Genomic DNA, 27,118 nt, shown 5'->3' with positions numbered 1-27,118 from the left:
TATTTTTGCATCGTTTTATTCTGCGATCTATAACTTTTATATTTTTTCGCTGATGATGCTGTGTAGTGGCTCGTTTTTTGCGGGACAAGATGACGTATTCAGCGGTACCATGGATATTTATATGCGTCTTTTTGATCGTGCGTTGTTGCACTTTTTGTTCAGCAGTATGATAATAAATCAATATTTTCTGCTTCGTTTTTTATTTTTTAAGGGGTTTGCTAAAGGGGTTAACTAATGAGACAGTTTTATAGGGCGGGTCGTTACGGACGCGGCAATACCAAATATGTGCACTTTTATTGTTCTGTTTTTTTTATTCCAAAAAATGAATTTATTAGGGAATATTTTTTTTTTAAATTTATTTAGCGATTTTTTTAAAAATAATTTTTACACTTTTTTTAACTTTATTAGGTTGTCCCAGGGGGGACATCACTGTCCTGTGACAGATTGCTGATCTGTCACATCACAAATCACTGTGACAGATCAGCGATCTGTCACAGGCATAGATGCAGACTTCCTCATGCCTGCGCTTTGCAGGCACTGAGGAAGTCAGCTCCCTACAGGCCCCCGAAGGTCCCCATCGCCATCTTGGATCCAGGGACCTGTAAGGAAAGAGCCCCCCGCAGCAGCGCTGCACATTGCGCTGCTGTGGGGGGCTCTGGGAAGCACGGAGGGAGCCCCCTCCCTGCCGATGCTTCCCTTTAACCCCCGAAACACCGCGATCGTGTTTGATCGCGGTGTGCAAGGGATTAACATGTCGGGGGCGGTCCGTGACTGCCCCTGACACATTGTGCAGGGTGTCAGCTGTGATAATCAGCTGACACCCGGCCGCCATCAGCTGATCGCTATGACGTAATATTCCGTCCATGGGACTTAGGTCCCAGGTCACATGGATGGAATATTACATCCATTGTAGGAAAGGGGTTAATAGCCTTGAGAGGAACCATTGTTTTTGGCCCCCCCGGCTACAAAAATCTGCCCCCAGACAGAGTCTGCGCCTCTTCTGGCACTTATCCTCTCTATTCCCATTGCCCTGTAGCGGTGGCTAATGGATTAATATTAATGGGTTAATGTCACCTTACAATTGGAAGTGACATTAAGCCGATTAATAATGGAGAGGTGTCAATAAGACACTTATCCATTATTAACCCTAGACTATTAAACGGTAAAAAAGCACACACAGACATTAACGAAAAATTATTTTAATGAAATAAAGACACCTAGTTTTCGACAAGATTTATTCCTCTGCTAATCCAAAAAAAAAACATCGACTTGTAACAAAAATAAAACAAAAAAGCAACAATATCCTTATCTCTCTGCTGGTCAGTCAGGTCCCCCGCTGCAATCCATCAGAAGGAGTTAAGTGTGTTAGAAAGGGACTGGTCCAAATGCGACCAGCCCTCTCTAAACCACTGCCAGAATGAATTAGTTCATCTCTGCGCAGCCTCCCCAGCTGACAAGAGATGAACTAATGAGCGTGGGAAAGTGTTCATTTTTTCCCACGTTGTCAGTTCACCTTCGGTCAGCCAGGGGACTTCCCGCAGCCTCACTGGCATCACTGGCTGACCTGAGGTGAACTAATGAGCGTGGGAAAGTTTCTGCATTTGTTCCCAAACCCTGGGGTGTCTGGGGGCAGATTTTTGTAGACAGGGGGGCCAAAAACAATGGTCCCTCTCAAGGCTATCCCCTCAAGGTTAACCCCTTCACGACCTTTGACGCCACACAGGCGTCATGAAAAGTCGTGCCAAAACGACCCATGACGCCTATGTGGATTCATGACTTTAAAGCCCCCCTGCGGGTCGGGTCACCTAGGTCACTGAAAGGTCACCCGACCCGCAGATACAGGGGGCTTTGTTCTTCACCACAGGGGGCGTGGCTTTGCCCCCACATGGCTACGATCGCTCTGATTGGCTGTTAAAAGTGAATCAGCCAATCAGAGCGATAATAATATTTCATCAATGAAAATTGATGAAATATTACAATCCAGCCAAGGCCGATGCTGCAGTAGCATTGGACATGTCTGGAGACCGTGATCCGACCCCCCCGTTGGCTCATGGGGCCGATCGGCCCCCGATACTGACTGACGGCGGTAATGTGCCGCCGCCGTCATCATCAGCTCCCCTCCCCCTTCTCTGGGCTCCCCCCACCTTCCGACCCCCCTCTCACCCCCCCGGTACCTCTGATGTCCCTCTCCGCCTCCCGGTGTCCCGCGGTCCTGCTTCATGGGCGCCGCCATCTTGGAAAATGGCGGGCACATGCGCAGTGCGTCCGCCGGCTGCAATTTCCCTTCATTCATTTTGATCACTGTGATAAACTCTCACAGTGATTAAAATAGAATGAAAAGTAAATAAACCCCCCGTTTATCACCCCCATAGGCAGGATTAACTAATAAAATAAAGAAATTATTTTTATTTTTATTTTTCCATTAGGGTTAGGGTTAGGGTTGGAAAGAGCGTTAGGGTTAGGGTTGGAAAGAGGGTTAGGGTTGGAAAGAGGGTTAGGGTTAGGGTTGGAAAGAGGGTTAGGGTTGGAATAAGGGTTAGGGTTGGAATAGGGTTAGGGTTGGAATTAGGGTTAGGGGTGTGTTGGGGTTAGGGTTATGGTTAGGGTTGGGATTAGGGTTAGGGATGTGTTGGGGTTAGGGCTGTGGTTAGGGGTGTGTTGGGGTTCGGGTTGGAGTTAGAATTTCCACTGTTTAGGCACATCAGGGGGTCTCCAAACGCGACATGGTGCAACCATTGATACCAGCCAATTTTGCGTTCAAAAAGTCAAGCGGTGCTCCCTCCTTTCCAAGCCCCGACGTGTGCCCAAACAGTGGTTTACCCCAACATATGGAGTATCAGCGTACTCAGGAAAAATTGCATAACCACTTTGGTGGTCTAATTTCTCCTGTTACCCTTGGGAAAATAAAAAATTGGGAGCGAAAAAATTATTTTTTGGAAAAAAAATTATTTTTTTTATTTTCACGTCTCTGCGTTATAAACGTCTGTGAACACTTGGGGGTTCAAAGTGCTCACCAGAAATCTAGATAAGTTCCTTGGAAGGTCTAGTTTCCAAAATGGGGTCACTTGTGGGGGGTTTCTACTGTTTAGGCACATCAGGGGCTCTGCAAAAGTAACGACAACCGCAGACCTTTCCATCAAAGTCTGCATTTCAAAACGTCACTACTTCCATTCTCAGCCCTTACGTGCGCACAAACAATGGTTCCCCCCACATATGGGGTACCAGCGCACTCAGTACAAACTGGACAACAACTTGTTGGGTCCAATTTCTCCTGCTTCCCTTGTGAAAATAAAAAATTTGCGAGCTAAAATAATCATTTTTTGAGGAAAAAATGATTTTTTATTTTCACAGCTTTGCGTTATAAACGTCTGTGAAGCACTTGGGGGTTCAAAGTGCTCACCACACATCTAGATAAGTTCCTTGCGGGGTCTAATTTCCAAAATGGGGTCACTTGTGGGGGGGTTCCACAGTTTAGGCACACCAGGGGCTCTGCAAATGTAGCATGATGCCCGCAGATTATTCCATCAAAGACAGCATTTCATAATGTCACTACTTCCCTTCCGAGCCACGACGTGTGCCCAAACAGTGGTCCCCACCCACATATGGGGTATCAGCATACTTAGAACAAACTGGACAACAACTTTTGGGGTCCAATTTATCCTGTTACCCTTGTGAAAAAAAAATTGTGAGCTAAAAATCTTTTTAAAAAGATTTTTTTATTTTCACGGCTCTGCGTTATAAACTTCTGTGAAGCACTTGGGGGTTCAATGTCCTCGCCATACATCTAGATAAGTTCCTTGGGGGGTCTAGTTTCCAAAATGGGGTCATTTGTGGGGAGTTTCCACAGTTTAGGTACATCAGGGGCTCTGCAAATGTAACATGATGCCCGCAGACCATTCCATCAAAGTCAGCATTTCAAAATGTCACTACTTCTCTTCCGAGCCCCGACGTGTGCCCAAACAGTGGTCCCCCCCACATATGGGGTACCAGCGTACTCAGGATAAACTGGACAACAACATTTGGGGTCCAGTTTCTCCTGGTACCCTTGTGAAAATAAAAAAATTGCGCACTAAAAAATAATTTTTTGAGGAAAAAAAATATTTTTTATTTTCACGGCACTGCGTTATAAACTTTTGTGAAGCACTTGGGGGTTCAAAGTGCTCACTATGCATCTAGATAAGTTCCTTAGGGGGTCTAGTTTCCAAAATGGGGTTATTTGTGGGGGAGCTCCAATGTTTAGGCACACAGGTGCTCTCCAAACACGACATGATGTCCGCTAACGATTAGAGGTAATTTTCATTTCAAAAAGTCAATTGGTTCTCCTTCCCTTCTGAGCCCTGCCGTGCACCCAAACAGCGGTTCCCCCCACATATGGGGTATCGGTGTTCTCAGAACACATTGCACAACAACTTTTGTGGTCCAATTTCTCCTGTTACCCTTGTGAAAATGAAAAATAGCGTGCTAAAAAATCATTTTTGAGGAAAAAAAATTATTTTTTCTTTTCACTGCTCGGCGTTATAAACTTCTGTGAAGCACCTGGTTTTTCAAAGTGCTCACTACACATCTAGATAAGTTCCATAAGGGGTCTAGTTTCCAAAATCGTGTCACTTGTGGGGGGTTTCACTGTTTAGGCACACAGGGGCTCTCCAAACGCGACATGGTGTCCGATAACGATTGGAGCTAATTTTCCATTCAAAAAGTCAAATAGTGCTCCTTCACTTACGGACCCTGCCGTGCACCCAAACAGTGGTTTATGACCACATATGAGGTATCTGTGCACTCAGGAGAAATTGCCCAACAAATTTTAGGATCCATTTTATCCTGTTGCCCATGTGAAAATGAAAAAACTGAGGCTAAAAGAAAATTTTTGTGAAAAAAAAGTACTTTTTTTTTTACCGATCAATTTGTGAAGCACCTGGGGGGTTCAAAGTGATCACTATGCATGTAGATAAGTTCCTTGGGGGGTCTAGTTTCCAAAAAGAGGTCACTTGTGGGGGAGCTCCAAAGTTTAGGCACACAGGGGCTCTCCAAATGCGACATGGCAACCGCTAAATATTCCAGCATGTTTTCCATTCAAAAAGTCAAATGGCGCTCCTTCCTTTCTGAGCCCTGCCATGCACCCAAACTGTGGTTTATGACCACATATGAGGTATCGGAGTACTCAGGAGAAATTGCCCAACAAATTTAGGATCCATTTCATCCTGTTGCCCATGTGAAAATGAAAAAATTGATGCTAAAAGAAAATTTTTGTTGTAAAAATTAAAATGTCCATTTTTTCTTTCCACGTTGCTTTAGTTCCTGAGAAACACCTGAAGGGTTAATAATCTTCTTGAATGTAGTTTTGAGTAGCTTGATGGGTGCAGTTTTTAGAATGGGGTCACTTTTGGGTATTTTCTGCCATATAGACCCCTCAAAGTGACTTCAAATGTGAGGTGGTCCCTAAAAAAATGGTTTTGTAAATTTTGTTGTAAAAATGAGAAATCGCTGGTCAACTTTTAACCCTTATAACTTCCTAACAAAAAAAATGTTTCCAAAATTGTGCTGATGTAAAGTAGACATGTGGGAAATGTTATTTAGTAACCACTTTGTGTCACATAGCTCTCTGGTTTAACAGAATAAAAATTCAAAATTTGAAAATTGCGAAATTTTCTAAATTTTTACCAAATTTCTGATTTTTTCACAAATAAACGCAAAAATTATCGACCTAAATTTACCACTAACATGAAGCCCAATATGTCATGAAAAAACAATCTCAGAATCGCTAGGATCCGTTGAAGCGTTCCTGAGTTATTACCTCATAAAGGGACACTGGTCAGAATAGCAAAAAATGTCCAGGTCATTAAGGTCAAAATAGGCTGGGTAAAGAAGGGGTTAAAATCTGCCCTCACTCACCTGCTTTACCTCTCTGGTTGCAATTTTACCGCAGGAGCCCACGCATTATTTTAAAATGAATTAACCCCTTAACCCCTTACCTACAAAGGACGTAATATTCCGTCCATGTGACCCTGGACCTAACTACCATGGACAGAATATTACGTCCCAGCGATCAGCGGCGCCCACGTGGTGAGCGCCGCTGATCGCGGCCGGGTGTCAGCTAATTATCATAGCTGACACCCGACACGTTAACCCCTTGCACACCGCGATCAAACGCGATCGCGGTGTACCGGGGGTTAAAGGGAAGCATCGGCAGGGAGGGGGCTCCCTCCGTGCTTCCCTGAGCCCCCCACGGCAGCGCAATGTGCAGCGCTGCTGTGGGGGGCTCTTTCCCTACAGGCCCCCGGATCCAAGATGGCGACGGGGGCCTGCAGGGAGCTGACTTCCTCACTGCCTGCAAAGCGCAGGCATGAGGAAGTCTGCAGCAGTGCCTGTGACAGATCGCTGATCTGTCACAGTGATCTGTGATGTGACAGATCAGCGATCTGTCACAGGACAGTGATGTCCCACCTGGGACAAGGTAATAAAGTAAAAAAAAAGTGTTAAAAATAATTTTAAAAAAATTGCTAAATAAATTAGTAAAAAAAAAAAAATATTCCCCAATAAATCCATTTTTTCAAAATAAAAAAAAACAAAAACACTAAAAGTACACATATTTGGTATCGCCGCGTCCGTAATGACCTGCCCTATAAAACTGTCCCATTAGTTAACCCCTTTAGCGAACCCCTTAAAAAATAAAAATAAAAAACGAAGCAAAAAATAATGATTTATTATCATACCACCGAACAAAAAGTGCAATAACGCGCGATCAAAAAGACGCATATAAATATCCATGGTACCGCTGAAAACGTCATCTTGTCCCACAAAAAACGAGCCATGATACAGCATCATCCGCAAAAAAATAAAAAAGTTATAGCTCGCAGAATAAAGCGATACAAAAATTATTATTTTTTATATAAAATTGTTTTCATTGCAAAAAACCGACAAAACATAAAAAAACGACTTAAATGAGGTATCGCTGTAACCGTACTGACCCGAAGAATAAAAACGCTTTATCAATTTTACCGCACGCGGAACGGTGTAAACGCACCCCCCAAAAGAAATTCATGAAACGCTGGTTTTTGTTCATTCTGCGTCCCAAAAATCGAAATAAAAAGCGATCAAAAAATGTCACGTGCCCGAAAATGGTACCAATAAAAACGTCAACTCGTCCCACAAAAAATAAGACCTCACATGACTTGGTGGGTCAAAATACGGAAAAATTATAGCTCACAATATGTGGTGATGCAAAAACTATTTTTACAATAAAAAGCGTCTTTTAGCGTGCGACAGCCGCCAAACATAAAAACTGCCATAAATTGTAAATCAAACCCCCCGTTATCACCCCCTAAGTTAGGGAAAAATAATAAAACTAAAAGAAAATGTATTTATTTCCATTTTCCCGCTAGGGTTACGGTTAGGGTAGGGTTAGGGTTAGGGCTAGGGTTAGGGCCAGGGTTAGGGTTAGGGCTAGGGTTAGGGTTAGGGCTAGGGTTAGGGCTAGGGTTAGGGCTAGGGCTCAGATTAGGGTTAGGGGTGTGTTGAGGTTAGGGTTGGAGTTATAATTGGGGGGTTTCCACTGTTTGGGCACATCAGGTGCTCTCCAAATGCAACATGGCGTCTGATCTCAACGCCAGCCAATTCTGCGTTGAAAAAGTCAAATGGTGCTCCTTCCCTTCCAAGCTCTGCCATGCGCCCAAACAGTGTTTTACCCCCACATGTAGGGTATCAGCCTACTCAGGACAAATTACAAAACAACTTTTGGGGTCCAATTTCTCCTGTTACCCTTAGGAAAATAAAAAATTGGGGGCAAAAATATAATTTTGCGGAAAAAAATGTTTTTTTTATTTTCACTCCCAGGCGTTATAAACTTCTGTGAAGCACTTGGGGGTTCAAAGTGCTCTCCACACATCTAGATAAGCTCCGTGGGGGGTCTAGTTTCCAAAATGGGGTCACTTGTGGGGAGTTTCAATAGTTTAGGTACATCAGGGGCTCTCCAAACGCACATGACACCCGCAGACCAATCCATCAAAGTCTGCATTCCAAAACGTCACTACTTCCCTTCCGAGCCCCGACGTGTGCCCATACAGTAGTTTTCTCCCACATATGAGGTATCAGCGTACTCAGGACAAATTGGACAACAACTTTTGGGGTCCAATTTCTCCTGTTACCCTTGGGAAAATAAAAAAAATGGGGACTAAAAGATGATGTTTGTTGAAAAAATACAAATATGTACAGCTCTGTCTATGTTACTATCAAAACTCCTTTCTTTCCCTTCCCTACTCCTATCCCTTTCCTTCCCCCCTTTCCCTACTTACCAATGTGAATTACTACATAAACAAAGATCATGTTTGTAAATTCTGCTAAAATACCTAATAAAAATATTTGAAAATAAACTTCTGTGAAGCCATTGGGGGTTCAAAGTGCTCACCACACATCTAGATAAGTTCCTCAGGGGGTCTAGTTTCCAAAATGGGATCATTTGTGGGGGGTTTCCACTGTTTAGGTACATCAGGGGCTCTCCAAAGGCAACATGACACCCACAGACCATTCCATCAAAGTCTGCATTCCAAAACGTCACTACTTCCCTTCCGAGCCCCGACGTGTCCCCATACAGTAGTTTTCTCCCACATATGGGGTGTCAGCGTACTCAGGACAAATTGGACAACAACTTTTGGGGTCCAATTTCTCCTGTTACCCTTGGGAAAATAAAAAAAATGGGGACTAAAAGATGATGTTTGTGGAAAAAATACGATTTTTTTATTTTCACGCCCGGACGTTATAAACTTCAGTGAAGCACTGGGGGGTTCAAAGTGCTCACCACACATCTAGATAAGTTCCTTAGGGGGTCTAGTTTCCAAAATGGTGTTATTTGTGGGGGGTTTCCACTGTTTTGGTACATCAGGGGTTTTCCAATCGCGACATGGTGTCCGATCTCAATTCCAGCCAAAAACATCAAATGGTGCTGCTTCCCTTCCGAGCTCTGCCATGCGCCCAAATAGTGGTTTACACCCACATGTGGGGTATCAGCGTACTCAGGATAAATTGCACAATATCTTTTAGGGTCCTGTTACTTTTGGAAAAATAAGAATTGAGGGTGAAAAGATCATTTTTGTGGAAAAAATATGATTTTTTAATTGTACTGCTGTACGTTATAAACTTCTGTGAAGCCCTTGGGGGTTCAAAGTTCTCACCACACATCTAGATAAGTTCCTTGGGGGGTCTAGATTCCAAAATGGTGTCATTTGTGGGGGGTTTCCACTGTTTTGGTACATCAGGGGTTTTCCAATCGCGACATGGTGTCCGATCTCAAATCTAGCCAAAAACGTCAAATGGCGCTGCTTCCCTTCCGAGCTCTGCTATGCGTCCAAATAGTCATTTACACCCACATATGGGGTATCAGTGTACTCAGGACAAATTGCACAATAACTTTTAGGGTCCTGTTACCCTTGGACAAATAAAAATTGGGGGTGAAAAGATCATTTTTGTGGAAAAAATATGATTTTTTAATTGTACCGCTGTACGTTATAAACTTCTGTGAAGCCCTTGTGGGTTCAAAGTTCTCACCACATATCTAGATAAGTTCCTTGGGGGGTCTAGTTTCCAAAATGGGGTCACTTGGGGGGTTTCCACTGTTTAGGTACATCAGGGGCTCTCCAAACGCGACATGGCGTCCGATCTGAATTCCAGCCAATTTTGCATTGAAAAAGTCAAACGGCACTCCTTCCCTACTGAGGTCTGCCATGCGCCGAAACAGTGGTTCCCCCCCCCACATATCAGGTATCAGCGTACTCAGGACAAATTGCACAATAACTTTTGCAGTCCAATTTCTCCTGTTACACTTGGTAAAATAAAGAAAATTGAACCTGAAGTATTTTTTTTGTGAAAAAAAGTTAAATGTTCATTTTTTTTTTAATATTCAAAAAATTCCTGTGACGCACCTAAAGGGTTAATAAACTTCTTGAATGTGGTTTTAAGCATCTTAAGGGGTGCAGTTTTTAGAATGGTGTCACTTTTGGGTATTTTCTATATATAGACCCCTCAAAGTGGCTTCAAATGTGAAGTGGTCCCTAAAAATAAAATGCTGTTGCAAAAATGAGAAATCGCTGGCCAATTTTTAACCCTTATAACTTCCTAACAAAAAAAAATTTTGGTTCCAAAATTGTGCTGATGTAAAGTAAACATGTGGGAAATGTTATGTATTAAGTTTTTTGTGTGCCGTATCGCTGTGATTTAAGGGCATAAAAATTCAAAGTTGGAAAATTGCGAAATTTTCAAAATTTTCGCCAAATTTCCGTTTTTTTCACAAATAAACGCAAGTTATTTGAATGCAATTTTACCACTATCATGAAGTACAATATGTCACGAGAAAACAATGTCATAATCACCGGGATCCATGGAAGCGTTCCAGAGTTATGACCTCATAAAGGTACAGTGGTCAGAATTGTAAAAATTGGCCCGGGAGTTAACGTGCAAACCACCCTTGGTAGTGAAGGGGTTAATTTAACACCTAGATGTCCCAAATTTTACACACAAACCCTAATTTAATTATTAGTCAGGGACATATAAAAAAACATGAAATAAAATGGTTTACTGCATGTAAACAATGTGTCATTTCATGTCGGGTTTGGGATTGATTTTACAGAAGTCGGCAATAGAATTAGCGGCTATTATGCTATGTAGAACTCTATGAAATGTAAATATATAAATATATATACATATATGTCTCAATGACATGTGTATATATACAGTATATATATATTTATGTATTGTGTGTGTCTATACCTATTCTTTTGTTTCTTTATTAAACCTGTCAGTGTGATTTTACTGTCTCGCAAAATGAATTTCCGGCTTTTGTTAAAGGACACCAGGTGCGTATTTCTCGCAAGTCATACGTCTGGTCCATGTGTAATCCGTATCTTTTGCGCCCCCATAGACTTGCATTGGCGTATTTCGGCCGGAATACGCTGACAATCGCAGCATGCTGTGATTGTCTCAGCCCGTAAAATACGGCTGAGAAATATAGGGCTGTTGGGAGCTGCCCCATAGAGAATCACTGGTCCGTGTGCCATGCGTGGTTTTAGCGCCTCTCATTCGTCCGTATATCTCTCTAGTGTGACCCCAGCCTTAGGGCACATACTCACATGCGAGAAACTCGGACAAGTCTCGCCCGTCAATACCCGGCACTGCCGCCGGAACTCGGATCGGAGCATTCAGCTGCATGTATTTCTATGCGGCCACATGATCCGATCTGAGTGCCGGTGGCAGTGCTGAGTATTGACGTGCGAGACTCGTCCGAGTTTCTCGCATATGAGTATGAGCCCTTAGGCTGTGTGCCCACGTTGCGTTTTTCAAGTGTTTCCTCTGTGTTTTTCACGCAGCGGAAACACTTTAAAAACTGCATCCCAATGCATTCCTATGGGATTCCGCAGTTGCAATGACCCTGCTGTGGAATTTACCACTGCGGAATCGCATAGCGGTAAAATCCTCAGCATGTCCATTCTTTCTGCGGCATCGCAGCATTTCCGCCGCCATAGGAATGCATTCAAACGCTCACTTTACGCATGTGGCTATGCTCATCAGTGAGCGCTTCATGTGTGGATGGTACCCAGGGTCTGGAGTAGAGGAGACTCTCCTCCATGCCTTGGGTACCATAATCCTGTAAAAATTAGAATTAAAATAAAAAATAGTGATATACTCACCTTCTGGTGGCTCCGGAGCTTTCCCGCCTCTCAGCCATGCTGCCAGCATCTTCCGGTCCCAGGGATGCATTGCTCGAGTCACCGGAGATGACGTTGCAGGCTCGTGAGCGTAACGTCATCTCAGGTCCTTTGCACAAAGCATCCCTGGCAACGGAACGTACCGAGAGCGCCGCGGAGGAGATCGGGGCCGTCGGAAGGTGAGAATAACCTTTTTTTTTTTTTTTTACATTCTATCTTTTACTATTGATGCCACATAGGCAGCATCAATAGTAAAAAGGCGGTCACACTTGTCAAGGACTATGCTTGACAAGTGTGACCAACCTGTCAATCACCTTTCCAAGCGATGCTTCAAATCGCTTGGAAAGCGCAAGCATTCTGCAAGCTAAATGCACTTGCAAAACGCTTGTGTTTTGCGAGAAAACATGCGAATTCCGCATGCGTTTTACCCACGGTGGGGAGTTGCGGAAATGCTGCCGACATTTCCGCAGCATTTCTGCAACGTGGGCACATAGCCTTATAATTTTCTCTGTTTTGTGCTTCACTGTTGGTTTTAGCTCACATATACTGATGCAAAATACTAATGTAGATACTGCCATGTAAAAGAGGCCTTAAAGGGGTTTTCTGTCCCCCCTGCAGTTTGTATTAAATATTCAAACAGTGTTTTATTCACCTCTTTTCCAGGTCCAGCACTGAGTCTCCGCTGCTGCTCCCAGCATCTGTTATTGTTTGTAGCGCTGATGTCACAGCGATAGGGATAACTGAGCTCAGCAGTTCTACCTGAGTAAATGGCGAGAGCCACACAGAGCTGCTAAGCTCCCTGATTTGCTGCAGCCCTGTCAATGTGGCATCAGTGCTGCAGACAATACCAGATACCCAGAGAAGCTGTGGAGACACAGAGCGGGACCCTGGGAGGGCAAGCAAGGGGATGTGCACACTGAGTTTTTAGAGCAGAAACTTTTCATATCCTACTCAAAAACTAAAAACTCTTCATTAATCTTGGAGATTCTGTTTAGTTTCCACTCAAAAGACTCTGTAAGCATAGACCCAGTCTGTTTGTTTGTCCTGGGGACAATCACTTTCTAAAACTGGAAAATCCCTTTAAGGTTGCCCTTTATGCCCACTTAGATAATAGTAAAATTATTTTTTGTAAGACTGAAAAAAGCACAAGTTCATCCTGTTTAGCCTATACTCTGGCATTTGACACTGTCCCACATAAAAGATTGGTAAGTAAGATGAGAAAGCTTGGGCTAGGGGAAAATGTGTGTAGATGGGTAGGTAGCTGGCTGAGTGATAGAAAACAAAGAGTGGTTATTAATGGTGCATACTCAGATTGGGCCAGGGTTACTAGTGGGGTACCACAGGGTTCTGTATTGGGCCCCCTACTATTTAATATATTTATTAATGATCTAGTGGATGGCTTACATGGTAAAATATCAGTATTTGCAGATGATACAAAACTATGTAAGGTAGTTAACACAAAGGAGGACAGTTTGCAACTACAGACAGATTTGAGTAAATTGGAGAATTGAGCTGAAAAATGGCAAATGAGGTTTAACACAGATAAGTGTAAGGTTATGCACATGGGAAGGAGAAACAGATGCTGCAATTACTTACTAAATGGGAAACCACTTGGGAAATCAGACATGGAAAAAGACTTAGGCCTCTTAGTTAAAAAGAAGCTAAATTGGAGTGCCCAGTGTCAGGCAGCTGCCACAAAAGCAAATAGGGTCATGGGATGCATTAGAAGAGGTCTGGGGACACGAGATGAAAACAATTCTCCCTCTGTACAAATCACTCGTCAGACCACACTTGGAGTATTGTGTGCAATTTTGGACGCCGGTGCTCAAGAAAGACATTACTGAACTTGAAAGGGTTCAAAGGCAGGCTACTAAAATGATAAATGGAGTTGGTTCACTACAATACCCAGAAAGGTTATCAAAATTAGGTCTATTTACTCTAGATAAGAGAAGACTTAGGGGAGACCTAATATATATGTACAAGTATATCAGAGGGCAATACAGAGATCTCTCAAATGAACTGTTTGTACCAAGGACTGTAACAAGAACAAGGGGGCATTCTCTTCGTTTGAAGGAAAGACAATTTCTGCATCAGCATAGAAGAGGGTTCTTCACAGTAAGAGCAGTGAGGCTCTGGAATTCTCTTCCTGAGGAAGTGGTGATGGCTAACTCACTGAATGAATTTAAGAAAGGAATGGATGCTTTTCTTGTGAGTAACAGTATAGAAGGTTACGAATAACAGAATATTATAGGTAGATGGTTGACCCAGCTTAGGGGAAGGAATTTTTTTCCCTATGGAGAAAATTGGCTTCTACTCTGTGGGTTTTTTGCCTTCCCCAGGATCAAAAATGCAGAACAGCTGCACTAAAAATAGGCTGAACAAGATGGACATAAGGTCTTCCTTCAACCTTCAAAACTATGTTACTATGTTAATGAAGAACCAAGTAACCTTCCAAGACAATTTTTCTTATCTTCCATATTTAAAGTATGGCAATAATCCATTTAGGACTAATTTCCAATAGCCGACCAGTATCATTTTGCATAATATACGAGAGGCCTGAAAAAAGAAGAGTTTTGAAGAGCAGCTAAAGCAGCTTAAGGCTGTGTGCACACGCTGCGGATTAGGTGCGGATTCATCCGCGCGGATTTTGTAAAATCCGCAGGTGAAACCGCAGGTCAAAAGACCTGCGGTTTTACCTGCGGATTGCTCTGCGGTTTTGCCCTGCGGTTTTTCATCTCCTCAATGGAGGAGATGGCAAACCGCAGGGGAATCCGCAGAAAGAATTGACATGTCAATTCTTTCTGCGGATTGAAAACCGCAGATAATCCGCGCGGAAAATTCCGCACCGTCTGCATTGCGGTTTTTGATTCCCATAGGGAATCATGGTACTGTACACCGCAGCAGAAACTGCTGCGGGTCCGCAGCGGCCAAAACCGCTGCGGAACCGCAGCAAAATCCGCAGCATGTGCACACAGCCTTAGGCTAAGTGCACACGTAGCAGAAAATTTCTGCTATAAAACCTGACTCCCTTCCCAGAAACCGCGCGTTTTTTTCTGCGCGTTTTTTGCATGTTTTTTCTGCGCGTTTTCAAAACACATAGATATAGCCAGAAACGCGGAAAAATCTGCGAAATTAATGAGCATGCTGCGTTTTTTACCGCGATGCGCTTTTTTCGCGGTAAAAAAACGCATCAATATGCACAAAAAGTGCAAAATGCATAGAAATGAATGGGAAGCTTATTTTTAGCGGTTTTATTGGAAAAACCGCTAAAAATACTGCTTAAAAAAACGCTGTGTGTAAACACAGCCTTAATCATGTTATCATGAGGACATCAGTAGATTGAATAATATCCAGACACAAGGTATCTGTTTTCTGCCATTTGTGCGGACTGTGAATGCAGGTGTCACACATGGCTCAGACACAAGTGCGATGGCGCAGTTAATTGTTATTCTGACCTTGTCTCCACTTTCTTCTGAAGAACAGACTGAGTTGTTTTCAATGGATATTTGTGACAGCATGTGCAGCAATGAATGGGGTCATAAAGAAGGTGCATAGGTAGGACTTGAATATATTGTAGACTCTACGGCAAGCAGTGAAGATTTCTGAGCTGGGAATGGTGCACTGAACAGTGTTTCGATTCTCCACTAATATATCTCTCTGTACTCTTAAAGGCGTTATTCCCATCTCCAGCCTTTAATGGCCGAGACGGGAATAACTGCTTCTTGGTGCCATCCACCAAAAGTGGGTTGTGAAAAAAAGCCAGATGCAGCTGTGCTATGCTGCTCATGCAAGTCCACAGCAGTGCATGGGAACCTTGTGTTTCGGCACCGTGGAAATTTCGCCAACAGTGGTGCTCACTTAGTTATGCTGTTTTCATAACTTCCACTCATTTAATTCATTTCTATAAGAGATTTGCAAGAAGTATAGGGCCGCTGCACTTAGCTCTTTCCATAGCCCAGCCTCTGGTGCTTGGGAACTAGAAGCAGTTATTCCTGTTTTGGCTATTAAAGGCCAAGATGGAAATAACCCTTTAAATTTACAGAATTAGGGAGTTGGGACCATAAAATATAATTTTTCTTTGAACAGACTTCATTTTCTTCTCTGGCAAATGGAAAAGGTAAAAAAAGGTAAGCTAGGGCATTTTCCAACATGTTTAGATTGGCCAATCCCTTTTAAGAACAAGGCATTCTTTTGCTTCTAGAGTTTGTGAAGGTGAAGAATTTAATTTTCATTCCCCACATCCCAGAAAATTTTATCCAGCTGTGATCAGTTTTTTTTCAGAGTTTGATCAGCTTTTGATTAGCAGAATCGGCCCGGTTTTTCTTGTTTGACCCTTTAAGACCAATTCTCTTTTCACCACGAGCAATTGGTTTATCACAAGAACTTTTCAGCTCTCTGAAAATTCCCACGCCATAGTGTGAGGAAAATGGAATATTTCATTGTAATAGAACTGGACCCTTTACTAGAGACCCTCCTTTATGGGCCAGTGCCCCCTCATTCTTTTATACTACATGGATGGTCATTAATTTGAATGACCAACAGGTGAAATGTGTGTGGTCACCTGTAACCAAACCTTCAGTAACCGGCTGACTACCGGCTGGCTTGAGTGTGAAAAGGCATTATCGTGATAAGATAAACACTTCTAGATGACATGCAGCAAATTTTAGCATGTCCTTGCACTGTTAGTAAGATGTATTTATTTTCTTCAAGGATATGTTTACTTCTCTAAGAAGGATAAACCTTTTGACACAATGTTTCTGAAAATCCGCAATGAGCGTTGCTTGTGCCTTTTCCTCAACAGAACTGTTTATCACAGAGGACGAACTTAAGAAAGTACATGATTTTGAAGAACAGTGCATAGAGGAGTATTTTAGAGAAAAAGATGATCGGTTTAACTCTTCTAACGATGAAAGAATTCGAGTTACTGCAGAAAGGTGAGACTTTTTTATAGCGCTTCGATCACTTTACTGATTAAATGTTAGGCTGGGTTTACATGTAGTAATTTTCACTGCAGTCTCATATATTCATAATGAGCAGACCTATCAATTCCTATTGACCTAAAGACACATATTATAATGTGTATTCTTCTTTATATTTAAATCAAGAGAGAGCTCCATTGGTCTATGAAACACATGCAAAGACTGATGATCCACAGCGTCTCTGGTGTCCGCAGGATCCCGAGACTATGTTCATGTTCTTGTAGCATCAGTCGTGAATCTACAATCATTCCCCAGTTTTTACTGCATCATAGTGGAGAACCCCATTGCATGGAAGAAGTCCGAGGGCACCACAAAATAATACTAGGGATCACTAGCCCCACACTTGAAACATGACTATGTTAATACTCAAGAAAAAAAGAAGTGTGTACAAAAAATGGCCAGGATCACATGAATAAAATTCAAATATTAGAAACAGTACATTTTATTAAAGCAAGAATACACAGGATCACACATACAAGGTACAGACCACATGTTAAAAAAAATTAAAAAAACATGGAAGGTATAAACCATAACACCTGAAGGACCAGTTGGGTATATATAGTATATGGTAAAATCCATTTAGGGGTAAAAGAAGAATGCAGCAAAAAAGCCTGTAGGTGGATGCAGAGATACAAATACCCGGTCACAGCATGGTGTGTGGAGAGAGGAACCCCACGCGTATCGCTGGGAAGCCACGCTCAATGGTTTTTTAATTGTTTTTAACATGTGGTCTGTACCTTGTTTGTGTGATCCTGTGTAATCATGCTTTAATAAAATGTATTGTTTCTAATATTTGAAATTTATTCATGTGATCCTGGCCATTTTTTGTACATACTTCTTTTTTCTTGAGTATTAACATGGTGGAGAACCCCAGGCTTTATTATGAATATGCTCATAAGAAAACTCTTCAGTAGCGTGCAAATCCTGATAGCCAACGTTCTGTACTGGTCTGTGAGTATTGGACTATCATAGAGTTAAATTAAATGCTCAGCCTGGATCTCTTAGTGAGGTTGGAGAGAAATTAATGGGGTGTCTTCGGAAGGTATAAGCAAGAAGGCTTTAGAGAGGGAATATGGGGGCAGTGCAAATAGTGAAGGTATACTGTTCTTATCACCTCCCTTAAGGGTATGTGCAGACGTTGCGGGTTGCTGTGCGGATTTTTCCGCTCGGAATCTGCATCTCTTGGCAGCGTTTTTTATGAGGATTTCCTGCTCATTTTGTGCGGATTTGGCATGCGTTTTTACACCTGCACATTTCTATAATGGAATGGGTGTAAAAACACTGCGGAATCCGCACAAAGAATTGACATGCTGCGGAAAGTGAACCGCTGCGGATTCCGCGTGGAATTTTCCTCAGCATGTGCACAGCCAATTTTTTCTCTCATAGGTTATCATTGTACTGTAAATCTCTTGCAGATCTGCAGCGGATCCGCAGCGGCAAATCCGCAACGTGTGCACATACCCTAACTATTCTTTGATTATACTGACAGTTCTCCAAATAGTGTTAAGCAATCCTCCCTGTTGTGCTTAGAGTGCACAGAAAGAGTGGAAGTTATGGATTCTTTTTAATGAGACCAAAAACAACACTTATTGGTAAAGTTTCACGGGTGAAAAATATGCACGAAAAACATTATTTTGAAACTGCCACTTGGAGAGGTAACAATGCTGTATGTCAATGACCAACCCCAGTCTTGCATCTTGACCAGCACTGTTAGGTCCAACTAATGATATCTGCATGGCCTTTGCATGTGTTTCCTTTGTTTGCGTTGGTTTTCTGCTAATTCATAATTTCCTTCAAAGTATTGATAGGGAATATACAGGTATGTGAAAAAGTGTTTGCCCTCTTCCTGATTTCCTATTCTTTTGCATGTTTGTCAGACTTAAATGTTTTAGATCACAAAACTAATTTAAATATTAGACAAAAGTAACAAAGTAAGAACATAATGCAGTTTTTAAATGAAACTCTTTTATTATTAAGGGAAAAAGAAATCCAATCCTACAAGGCCTTGTGTGAAAAAGTTATTGCCTCCCACTAAAACATAAATTAACATAAACATAAACTGTGGTTTATCATATCTTTGGAAAGCTGAGTTCAAATTCCCTAGCCACACCCAAGCCTGATTGCTGCCACACTTGTTCTCAATAAAGAAATCACTTAAATAGGACCTACATGACAAAGTAAAGTAGACCGAAAGATCATTAAATCCTAGACCTCATGCTGTGATCCAAAAAAAATGGAACAAATGAAAAACAAAGTAATTGATATCAATCAGTCTGGAAAAGGGTGTAAAAACATTTCTACTACTTTGGGACTCCAGCGAACCACAGTGAGAGCCATTATCCACAAATGGTGAACACTTTGAACAGTAGTGAACCTTCCCAGGAGTGGACAGATGGCCAAAATTACCCCAAGAGCGCAGCGACAACTTATCCAAGAGGTCACAAAAGACCCCAATACAACATCCAAAGAACTGCAGGCCTCACTTGCCTCAGTTAAGGTCATTGTTTATGACTCCACCATAAGAAAGAGAGTGGTCAAAAATGGCCTGCATGGCAGTGTTCCAAGATGAAAGCCACTGCTGAGCAATAAGAACTTAAAAGCTCATCTCAGTTTTACCAGAAAAAATATTGATGAGCCCCAAGACTTTTGGGAGAATACTCTGTGGACTGATGAGACAAAAGTTGAACATTTTGGAAGGTATTTGTCCCATTACATCTGGCGTAAAAGTAATACAGCATTTCAGAAAAGGAACATCATACCAACAGTAAAATATGTAGTGGTAGAGTGATGGTCTGGGACTGTTTTGCTGCTTCAGGACCTGGAAGACTTGCTGTGATAAATGGAACCATGAATTCTGTTGTCTACCAAAAAATGGGTTATGCAGCAGGATAATGATCCAAAACACACCAGCAAGTCCACGTCTGAATGGCTGAAGAAAAACAAAATTAAGACTTTGACGTGACATAGTCAAATTCCTGACCTTAATCTGATTTACATGCTGTGACATGACCTTAACAAGACGGTTTATGCTCAGATACCCCCCATGTGGCTAAATTATAACAATTCTGCAAGGATGAGTGGGCCAAAATTCCTCCAGAGCATTGTAAAAGACTCATTTATCGCAAATGCTCTATTGCAGTTATTGCTGCTAAGGGTTGCCCAACCAATTATTAGGTTTAGGGAGCAATCACTTTTTCACACAGGGCCCTGTAGGTTTGGATTTCTTTTTCCCTTAACAATAAAGACCTTTATTTAAAAAAAAACTACATTATGTGTTTACTTGTGTTATCTTTGTCTAATATTTACATTTGTTTGGTGATCTGAAACATTTAAGTGTAACAAACATGCAAAAGAATAACAAATCAGGAAGGGGCCAAACACTTTTTCACACAACTGTAGGTTGTGAGCCCCAATGAGGACAATGAGAGATGACAATGTCCTGAGGAGCTGACACTCCATTGCTGCAACCTGTGCAGCCACAAAGGGACACAAGGAGGCCTACTTCTTCCTCCAAAGCAGCAATCAGCATCTGTCGCAGATAATTGAGCTACAAAGGGCCCATAGTCTGTTCTTACACAGGGTCCCTCCTCTGTCTGGGTCTGTCCTTGAATGTACTGTATGTTGAGGAATATCTTGATGCTTTATAGGCAAGTTAAATAAATAAATGACTTTGCACAGCATTACACATAGCAAGTTTCCAAATTTAACCAAGAAACAAACCATCCATTTAAAATATATACTTATATATATCACATATTGCTTATTAATATGTGATAAACCTATTTTGACCGAAGAGTCTCTTTAAGATTTTTAATGGCATACAAATAATTCCTGTGACTGTATCCATCTTGTTGAGAGTTTTTTTTTTTATTTCTAAAATGTATGGAGACTCAAGGAAAAAGCCTTATATGGTTTAGTTATGGTAATTATTTTACTGCATCTTCAACTATTTCAGTAAAATAATTGACTCTCTCTAAATTTATCTACAAAAAATGTATTAATAGCACAAATTGAGCTGGAATGACCAGGCTTGACTGCTAAGTGACAATCATTTGATGTGCGCAGCATAGTAATATGACCGATAGGGTTACAATGCATAATAGCTGTATTATCTTTCCCCGTTCCTTATAGCCACATTACGGTAATTAGAATATATCAATAATATACTAAAGTGGAGACTACAATAATACTCAGAAGTGAACCAAAAAAAAAGAAAATGCTTCCTTTATTTTTTAGAGGTCTCCATTTCAGTGTATTATTGAAATAGTCTAATTAATATGGCTGATACTTCCTAATTTTTTTGTTTTCGAGACATTTTAGATAAATAGAAGATCAATTCAGATGTTGATTCCTTATACTTAAACAACAAAGTATCAAGCATGTATAATCTATCTATGGTTGGCTGATGTATAAAAATAATAATTGATTCTCCATACAGGTACCATGTCCTATGTATTGTAAAAAAAATAAAAGATTTAAAGCTCATCCAGTAGATTAGCGTAGTTCATAAATAATATAAACAGCATTGCTCTATTTAAATCCCCAAATTCTCTTACGAGTTACATACTTACATTTCAGTATGCTTTGACATTCGAAAGTCTCCCATCTAGTTTTCAATTTTCAAGGGGTTGTCCTGTCCAAATCGATAAGTCTACAGTCACTCTGTGTGGCACACAGTGCGCTGCGAGGATTTACTAGTTTCTGACCCAAAACCAAAGGGTATGTATACGTTATACATATTCCCGGCAAGTGGGCACCACCTCGCTTCCATACACTTGTATGGAGTGAGACCGCACCCTCTAGTTGGCCATGCCCACTGCCCAGCCGTGTCACTGGCTGGGTTGCAGCCATGCTCAATGCAAGGCCACACCCACTAGTCGGGCTCTGGACGGGAGTATGTATAACTCATACTTACCCTCCAGTTCCGGTCAGAAACCGGCGACTCGCCACAGCACACAGTGCATGCACTGGAGGGATTCATAAGATAGCGGTCACACAGAGTGACTGCAGAGCTATCGATTTGGACTGGACAACCCCTTTAATATTGTTTTTGCTTTTAATACGACATTTTAGAGTTTCAACTCTTACTGAATTATATTGATGATGGAAGTGCCTTTCCATGTAAAAGATGTAAAGAAATTTTGAAATATTTCAACATTTTCCCCACCATAAACTTGCCCCCAAAAAATAAATTTCCAAGAGTGCCAAGCTGGGTTTTTTTCACCAAGTCATGGAAACAACAACAATGTCTCCATAGAACCTAAAACATGCAAGTCATTCTCCTTCTTTATAGTAATAGGTAATATATTTAGTAAAATGCCTTTGCTGAAGTTTTCTTATTGACAAGCTTTGAAAAGCCAGCGTTTGCAGTTAGAGGGATAAATTAAATTTTAACAACAGTGTATGAATTGTATTGAAATGCTTTTACCAGACTGCGGAATAATGTTGAGGACAGATGTAATCTATTTAATAAAAGTAGAATTCTTATTTATAGTTATATTGATTCTGCATGAATGGGTACATTATCTATCGACAAGAACTTAGATCTAAAAAGTCTGATACATGTTCTCTGTGAAACACTCCTTCAGTAAAATCATTTAAATAAGAGTAATAAACTGTATGTTACTGATGTTATATTTCATGATATTCACTCTGATTTAGTCTATAATTTTACTTTATTTACTTAGAGTGGAAAATATGTCCATGCGCCTCGAGGAAGTAAATGAACGAGAACATTTCATGAAGGCATCGCTTCAAACAGTGGATATAAGACTTGCTCAACTTGAAGAGATGCTGGGAAGAATGGCTGCAGCCATGGAAAAGCTTTCTGGAGTTGAAAAAGTAGAGACAACTAAAGCAAGATCCAGAACGTCTTCAGATTGTACTGACGCAGCCTATATTAGAAGACAGAGCAGTTTTAACAGCCAAGAAGGGAATGCTTACAAAATACATGATATTATAGACCCTGTTGGAGAAGAACCAATGTCTCCTACATCTCCTACACTTATGCCTCATATGAGAAGTCAATCGTTTTATGCAACAAACTTGAAGGACAAAAGTGGGTTGGAAAAATTTGAAGGTTTTTTTAAAGAGAGGACAGTAAGTTTGCACAGAGCTATAAGCTCACATTCTATATCAAAAGATATGAAACCTCCTTCTTCTCCACTTAATTCTTTGTCAGTAGCTCCAAATTCTAGAAGGCCTTCGTCCTGCATCGATATTTATGTTTCAGCTATGGATGAGGCACAATTTGGCATAGACTGTGGAGAAAGCTCAATGAATGTTGGATGTGGCGATCACACTGATGGAGCAGGTCGAGGCTGTAGTTCTTTTTCCCATTGCGGCAGTAGTTGTAGTCGCAATCCTAGTTATGAGGAGGGGACAACAATGGACACAATTGGGTATCTTTCAGAACACACAAGCTTGCTAAGTGGACCAAATCCATGGGATTTAGACCCTCCTATGTACCATACATTAGAGCGTTCAAAAAGTAGTCGTTTACTTGCCACAGCTCCTTTTGTTTTAGAGGAAACCCCAATTGTAAAATCACAAAGCTTTATGTTTTCTCCATCTAAAAGCTATTATAGTAATCTTTGTGTACCTGTAAAGTCTGCAGAATACACAAGTATTACAGACTGTATTGACACAAGATGTGTGAACAACACTCCACAGGCCACTGCAGAGAGGTCAATATCTCCAGGATGTGTCCGAGAAAAAGTAGAAGATATTAGCGGCTGTCATCCAGAAAGAGAAGCTGAATTAAGTCATCCAAGCTCGGATAACGAAGATCCTGACACAGAAGGAAAAAGCAAATGTTTACCTTCTCATGAAAGTTCAACTTCAAAAACATTCTTGAATAACTTATCATTCCCGAAAATAGAAAGGGCCAATAGTTATTCTGCAGAGGAACCCAATGTGTTGTACCAACACGCAAAGAAGAGTTATTCAATAAGCGATAAACTTGATAAGCAACGTAACACTACAAGCCTTAGAAATCCATTCCAAAGGAGTAAGTCATCGAGGCCTGAAAGTCGAGGTGACACCTTATCCATGAGGAGACTCTCGAGAACATCAGCCTTCCGTAGCTTTGAAAGCAAGCATAGTTAGATCTAAAACTAACTTTCCTATGGATGAATATGTTTAACAGTTGTCCACCTGCAGCATTTTTATCACAATACCCTGACTTCACATCCTGGAACATGGACAGAAACCACCAACAACCACTTGCCAAGCAATCACTTTGTTTAATCTGGCAGCAAAATAGCTTCTCATTTTTAGTAGAACGCATTCGTACGTAAGGATTTGGACAAGATAATATGATTCATTTGCATTTCATGCCATTCAGCATCTGTATTAAGCCTCTTTTCAAGGTTTTTGTTATACTAAATTGAAATGTTGAGTTCATCATGAGGCCTCCCTGATTTCACGGGAGGCGTTTACTAATTTGCACGCCGCAGAGGGACCTTTCTATTGGCGCACACACTGTATAAAATGTACTTGATATCTCTTGTGTTTACTCTTTGTTCAGAAGCCTCTCTTGTCCTGTTCAATGTATTCCACAACAGGAGCTCTCAGGTCTGAATCGTGCTCTGCCAACAACGCTGTTGATCATGACCGAAGGAACAAACATGACAACATAATTGTGGCATGATTCCTGGCCTGTCTGCTCTGTATTAGCTTCCAGTGCCACATGACAGTGCGACTTTTTTCTTTTTTTTTAACAAAAGTGAGCAACACTAAAGAAAAATATGCCTTTTGTATAACAAATAGGGAAAGAAAATTATTCTATAATATATATCCGAAAAAAAACTTTTTTGTGTTTCATGGGCATTCTAGCACAGTCAAGCAAGCTCAGGATGAATGTAATTTTATGGTGTAATGTAATATCTATTTTTTTACGGTGTTGTCAATGCAGTTGCCTCAGTAAACGCATGCTTAAAAAGCTGTGATAATATGATGATACATGTTTGTATGTGAGGAGTATTGTATGCTAACCTTCACTGTTTTGTTTCAGTGGTTTTTTTGTTTTTTTCTATGGTAGGCTCTGTATTTTGCAATCACTGCCAGTTTATATTATTGTTAAGGTGCCGACACTCAAAGAAAAGAAAACTTGTGGTTACTTTTCCTTTAAAATATGGGATTTTCATTCATTTTTACATGAATGAATTGTAGTATAAAGTCACAGGGCAGAACTATAGGGTTTTTTTGTTTTTTTTTCTTGCATAATGAGAATGTTTTGTGTCTCATAAAGTGATATAACAGGGCAATAATAGACTTTGTGAATTTCGTGAAGAGGATCATCCTTTTATAGTTTTGAAAATATGCTCCTCTGAAAAAAAACCTTGTGCCCTTCCTTGTGAACACTGTATGCTTACCTATGCAACATGCGTCCACAAGTTGGGTATATTAGAATGTGTGTACTCGTAATACAAGCTTTGTATCGTACACACCATTTCTATACATTAAAAACATCTACGTATTTCAAAAAGATCTTTACTTATATCACTAATTACCAAAATATTTCATATATGCATCATGTAGTAAAGAGTAAGAAGATTCTGTTTCCAATCAAAATCCTTCCCTTATCCAAAGCTCTTGCATTGTTAGGGAATTCAGAAGCTCAGAGGACAATTTAGTTGTAGGCTTAACATGATCCAGGACTATAAAATGAACTTACTATACTTTATGATTGTTACATAGAGACAGGATCGGGGGCTATTTGATTTGGTCATAATTTACTTTTAAGCATGATACAAGACAGCTTTCTGTATGGGCATTGCGATATTAGACAAGATCATTGGTGGTAATCAGCACAAGGATCAAGGGAAGGGCACACAAGTATACTGCCCTTCTATTCGAGTTTGCATTACGCAGGACTTAAAGGGTTTGGGTAAATTTAAAGTTCACATCATGGGTCCTACTTTCCGCTTTAGAAGCCTTTAGAAATTACAACTAACTATAGTTTTGCTGATCTTATTTACTAGGCACTAAATGTACCCTATTGCCTTGTCCTGTGTGTGTGAGTCCATCTTGGCACCCCTTGTCAATCAGTTATTTGCATTGGCCATGGCCCCGTTATTGTTCATTCTGCTCCATATTGCACAATGCATACTTTTAGTAGTGGTAGACAGAATAGATAGGTGCTCTATTAAAGATATTTTTAGTCCGGTCATACATCTGAAAGAAGCCCACTGCACACTGATTTGTTTTGCACAAGGGCAATAGTCAACTAGATGCAACTTTACATGCACTCCTTCCAAGAAAGAGAATATAATGCCAAAATCGATTCTTGAATAAATTCCGATGTTTCGGTCTATGCCAGACCATTCTCAAGTCTTATCTGGAGAAATTGCAGTTTGTGTTTATGTACTGAAAGAGTAGACACTATTGCAGAATATAAGGACAGAGGTGGTATGTCCTTTGCTATATACACCAACCTCATCTACTCCAGGTGCATAACTAACAATTTAGTGGACACCTCTAACATATATGAAAAGCGCTAGTCACGCATTTACAGTGGATTACTGTGAAAAAAACAATATTTTTTAATATAGATAAGGAGGAAAATATCCCCAAAGCATTACCATAAAGAAAGGTGTAGTGCAAAGCACTATTCAAGCAGACAAAACATAAGCTGCAAAAAGCAAACTACTTGAAAAAGGATATACATAATCAAATATAATAAACAATTGGGTTAGGGTACAAGGGGGAAGGGGAAAAAGGGGGATGGCAACACTAATTTACAGTGCCTTGCAAAAGTATTCGGCCCCCTGGAACTTTTCAACCTTTTCCCACACGTCATGCTTCAAGCACAAAGATACCAAATGTTAGTTTTTGGTGAAGAATCAACAACAAGTGGGACACAATTGTGAAGGTGAATGAAATTTATTGGTTATTTTAAATTTTTGTGGAAATTTAAAAACTGAAAAGTGGGGCGTGTAATATTATTTGGCCCCTTTACTTTCAGTGCAGCAAACTCACTCCAGAAGTTCATTGTGGATCTCTGAATGATCCAATGTTGTCCTAAATGACGATAAATATAATCCATGAACAATATACAGGTGCTTCTCCAAAATTAGAATATCATCAAAAAGTTAATTTATTTCAGTTCTTCAATACAAAAAGTGAAACTCATATATTACATAGAGTCATTACAAACAGAGTGATCTATTTCAAGCGTTTATTTCTGTTAATCTTGATGATTATGACTTACAACCAATGAAAACCCAAAAGTCATTATCTCAGCAAATTAGAATATTTTATAACACCAGCTTGAAAAAAGATTTTAAAACTGTTGGCCTACTGAAATGTATGTTCAGTAAATGCACTCAGTACTTGGTCGGGGCTCCTTTGGCATCAATTACTGCATCATTGTGGCGTGGCATGGAGGCAGCCTGCAGCACTGCTGATGTGTTATGAAAGCCCAGATTGCTTTGATAGCAGCCT

General features: G+C 40.8%; 1 protein-coding gene across 1 annotated transcript in view; it reads left to right on the top strand.

Moving 5' to 3' along the window:
* The window catches only part of TRPM3 (transient receptor potential cation channel subfamily M member 3), a 710,253-nt gene extending 683,443 nt beyond the window's left edge, over positions 1-26,810 (top strand). The window contains exons 24-25 of the mRNA XM_073543729.1: positions 16,495-16,627; positions 22,360-26,810. Of these exons, the coding sequence (XP_073399830.1) occupies positions 16,495-16,627; positions 22,360-23,779 (1,553 nt within the window). The 3' untranslated portion in view covers positions 23,780-26,810. The remainder of the gene's footprint in view (positions 1-16,494; positions 16,628-22,359) is intronic.
* The last annotated feature ends 308 nt before the right edge of the window (positions 26,811-27,118 follow it).

The sequence above is a fragment of the Dendrobates tinctorius genome, unplaced genomic scaffold, assembly GCF_039654945.1.
Source record: "Dendrobates tinctorius isolate UK_male_01 unplaced genomic scaffold, ASM3965494v1 ptg000134l, whole genome shotgun sequence".
NCBI lineage: Eukaryota > Metazoa > Chordata > Amphibia > Anura > Dendrobatidae > Dendrobates > Dendrobates tinctorius.
The sequence above is the reverse complement of the archived record's forward strand: the minus strand, read 5'-3'. Positions and strand labels throughout refer to the sequence as shown.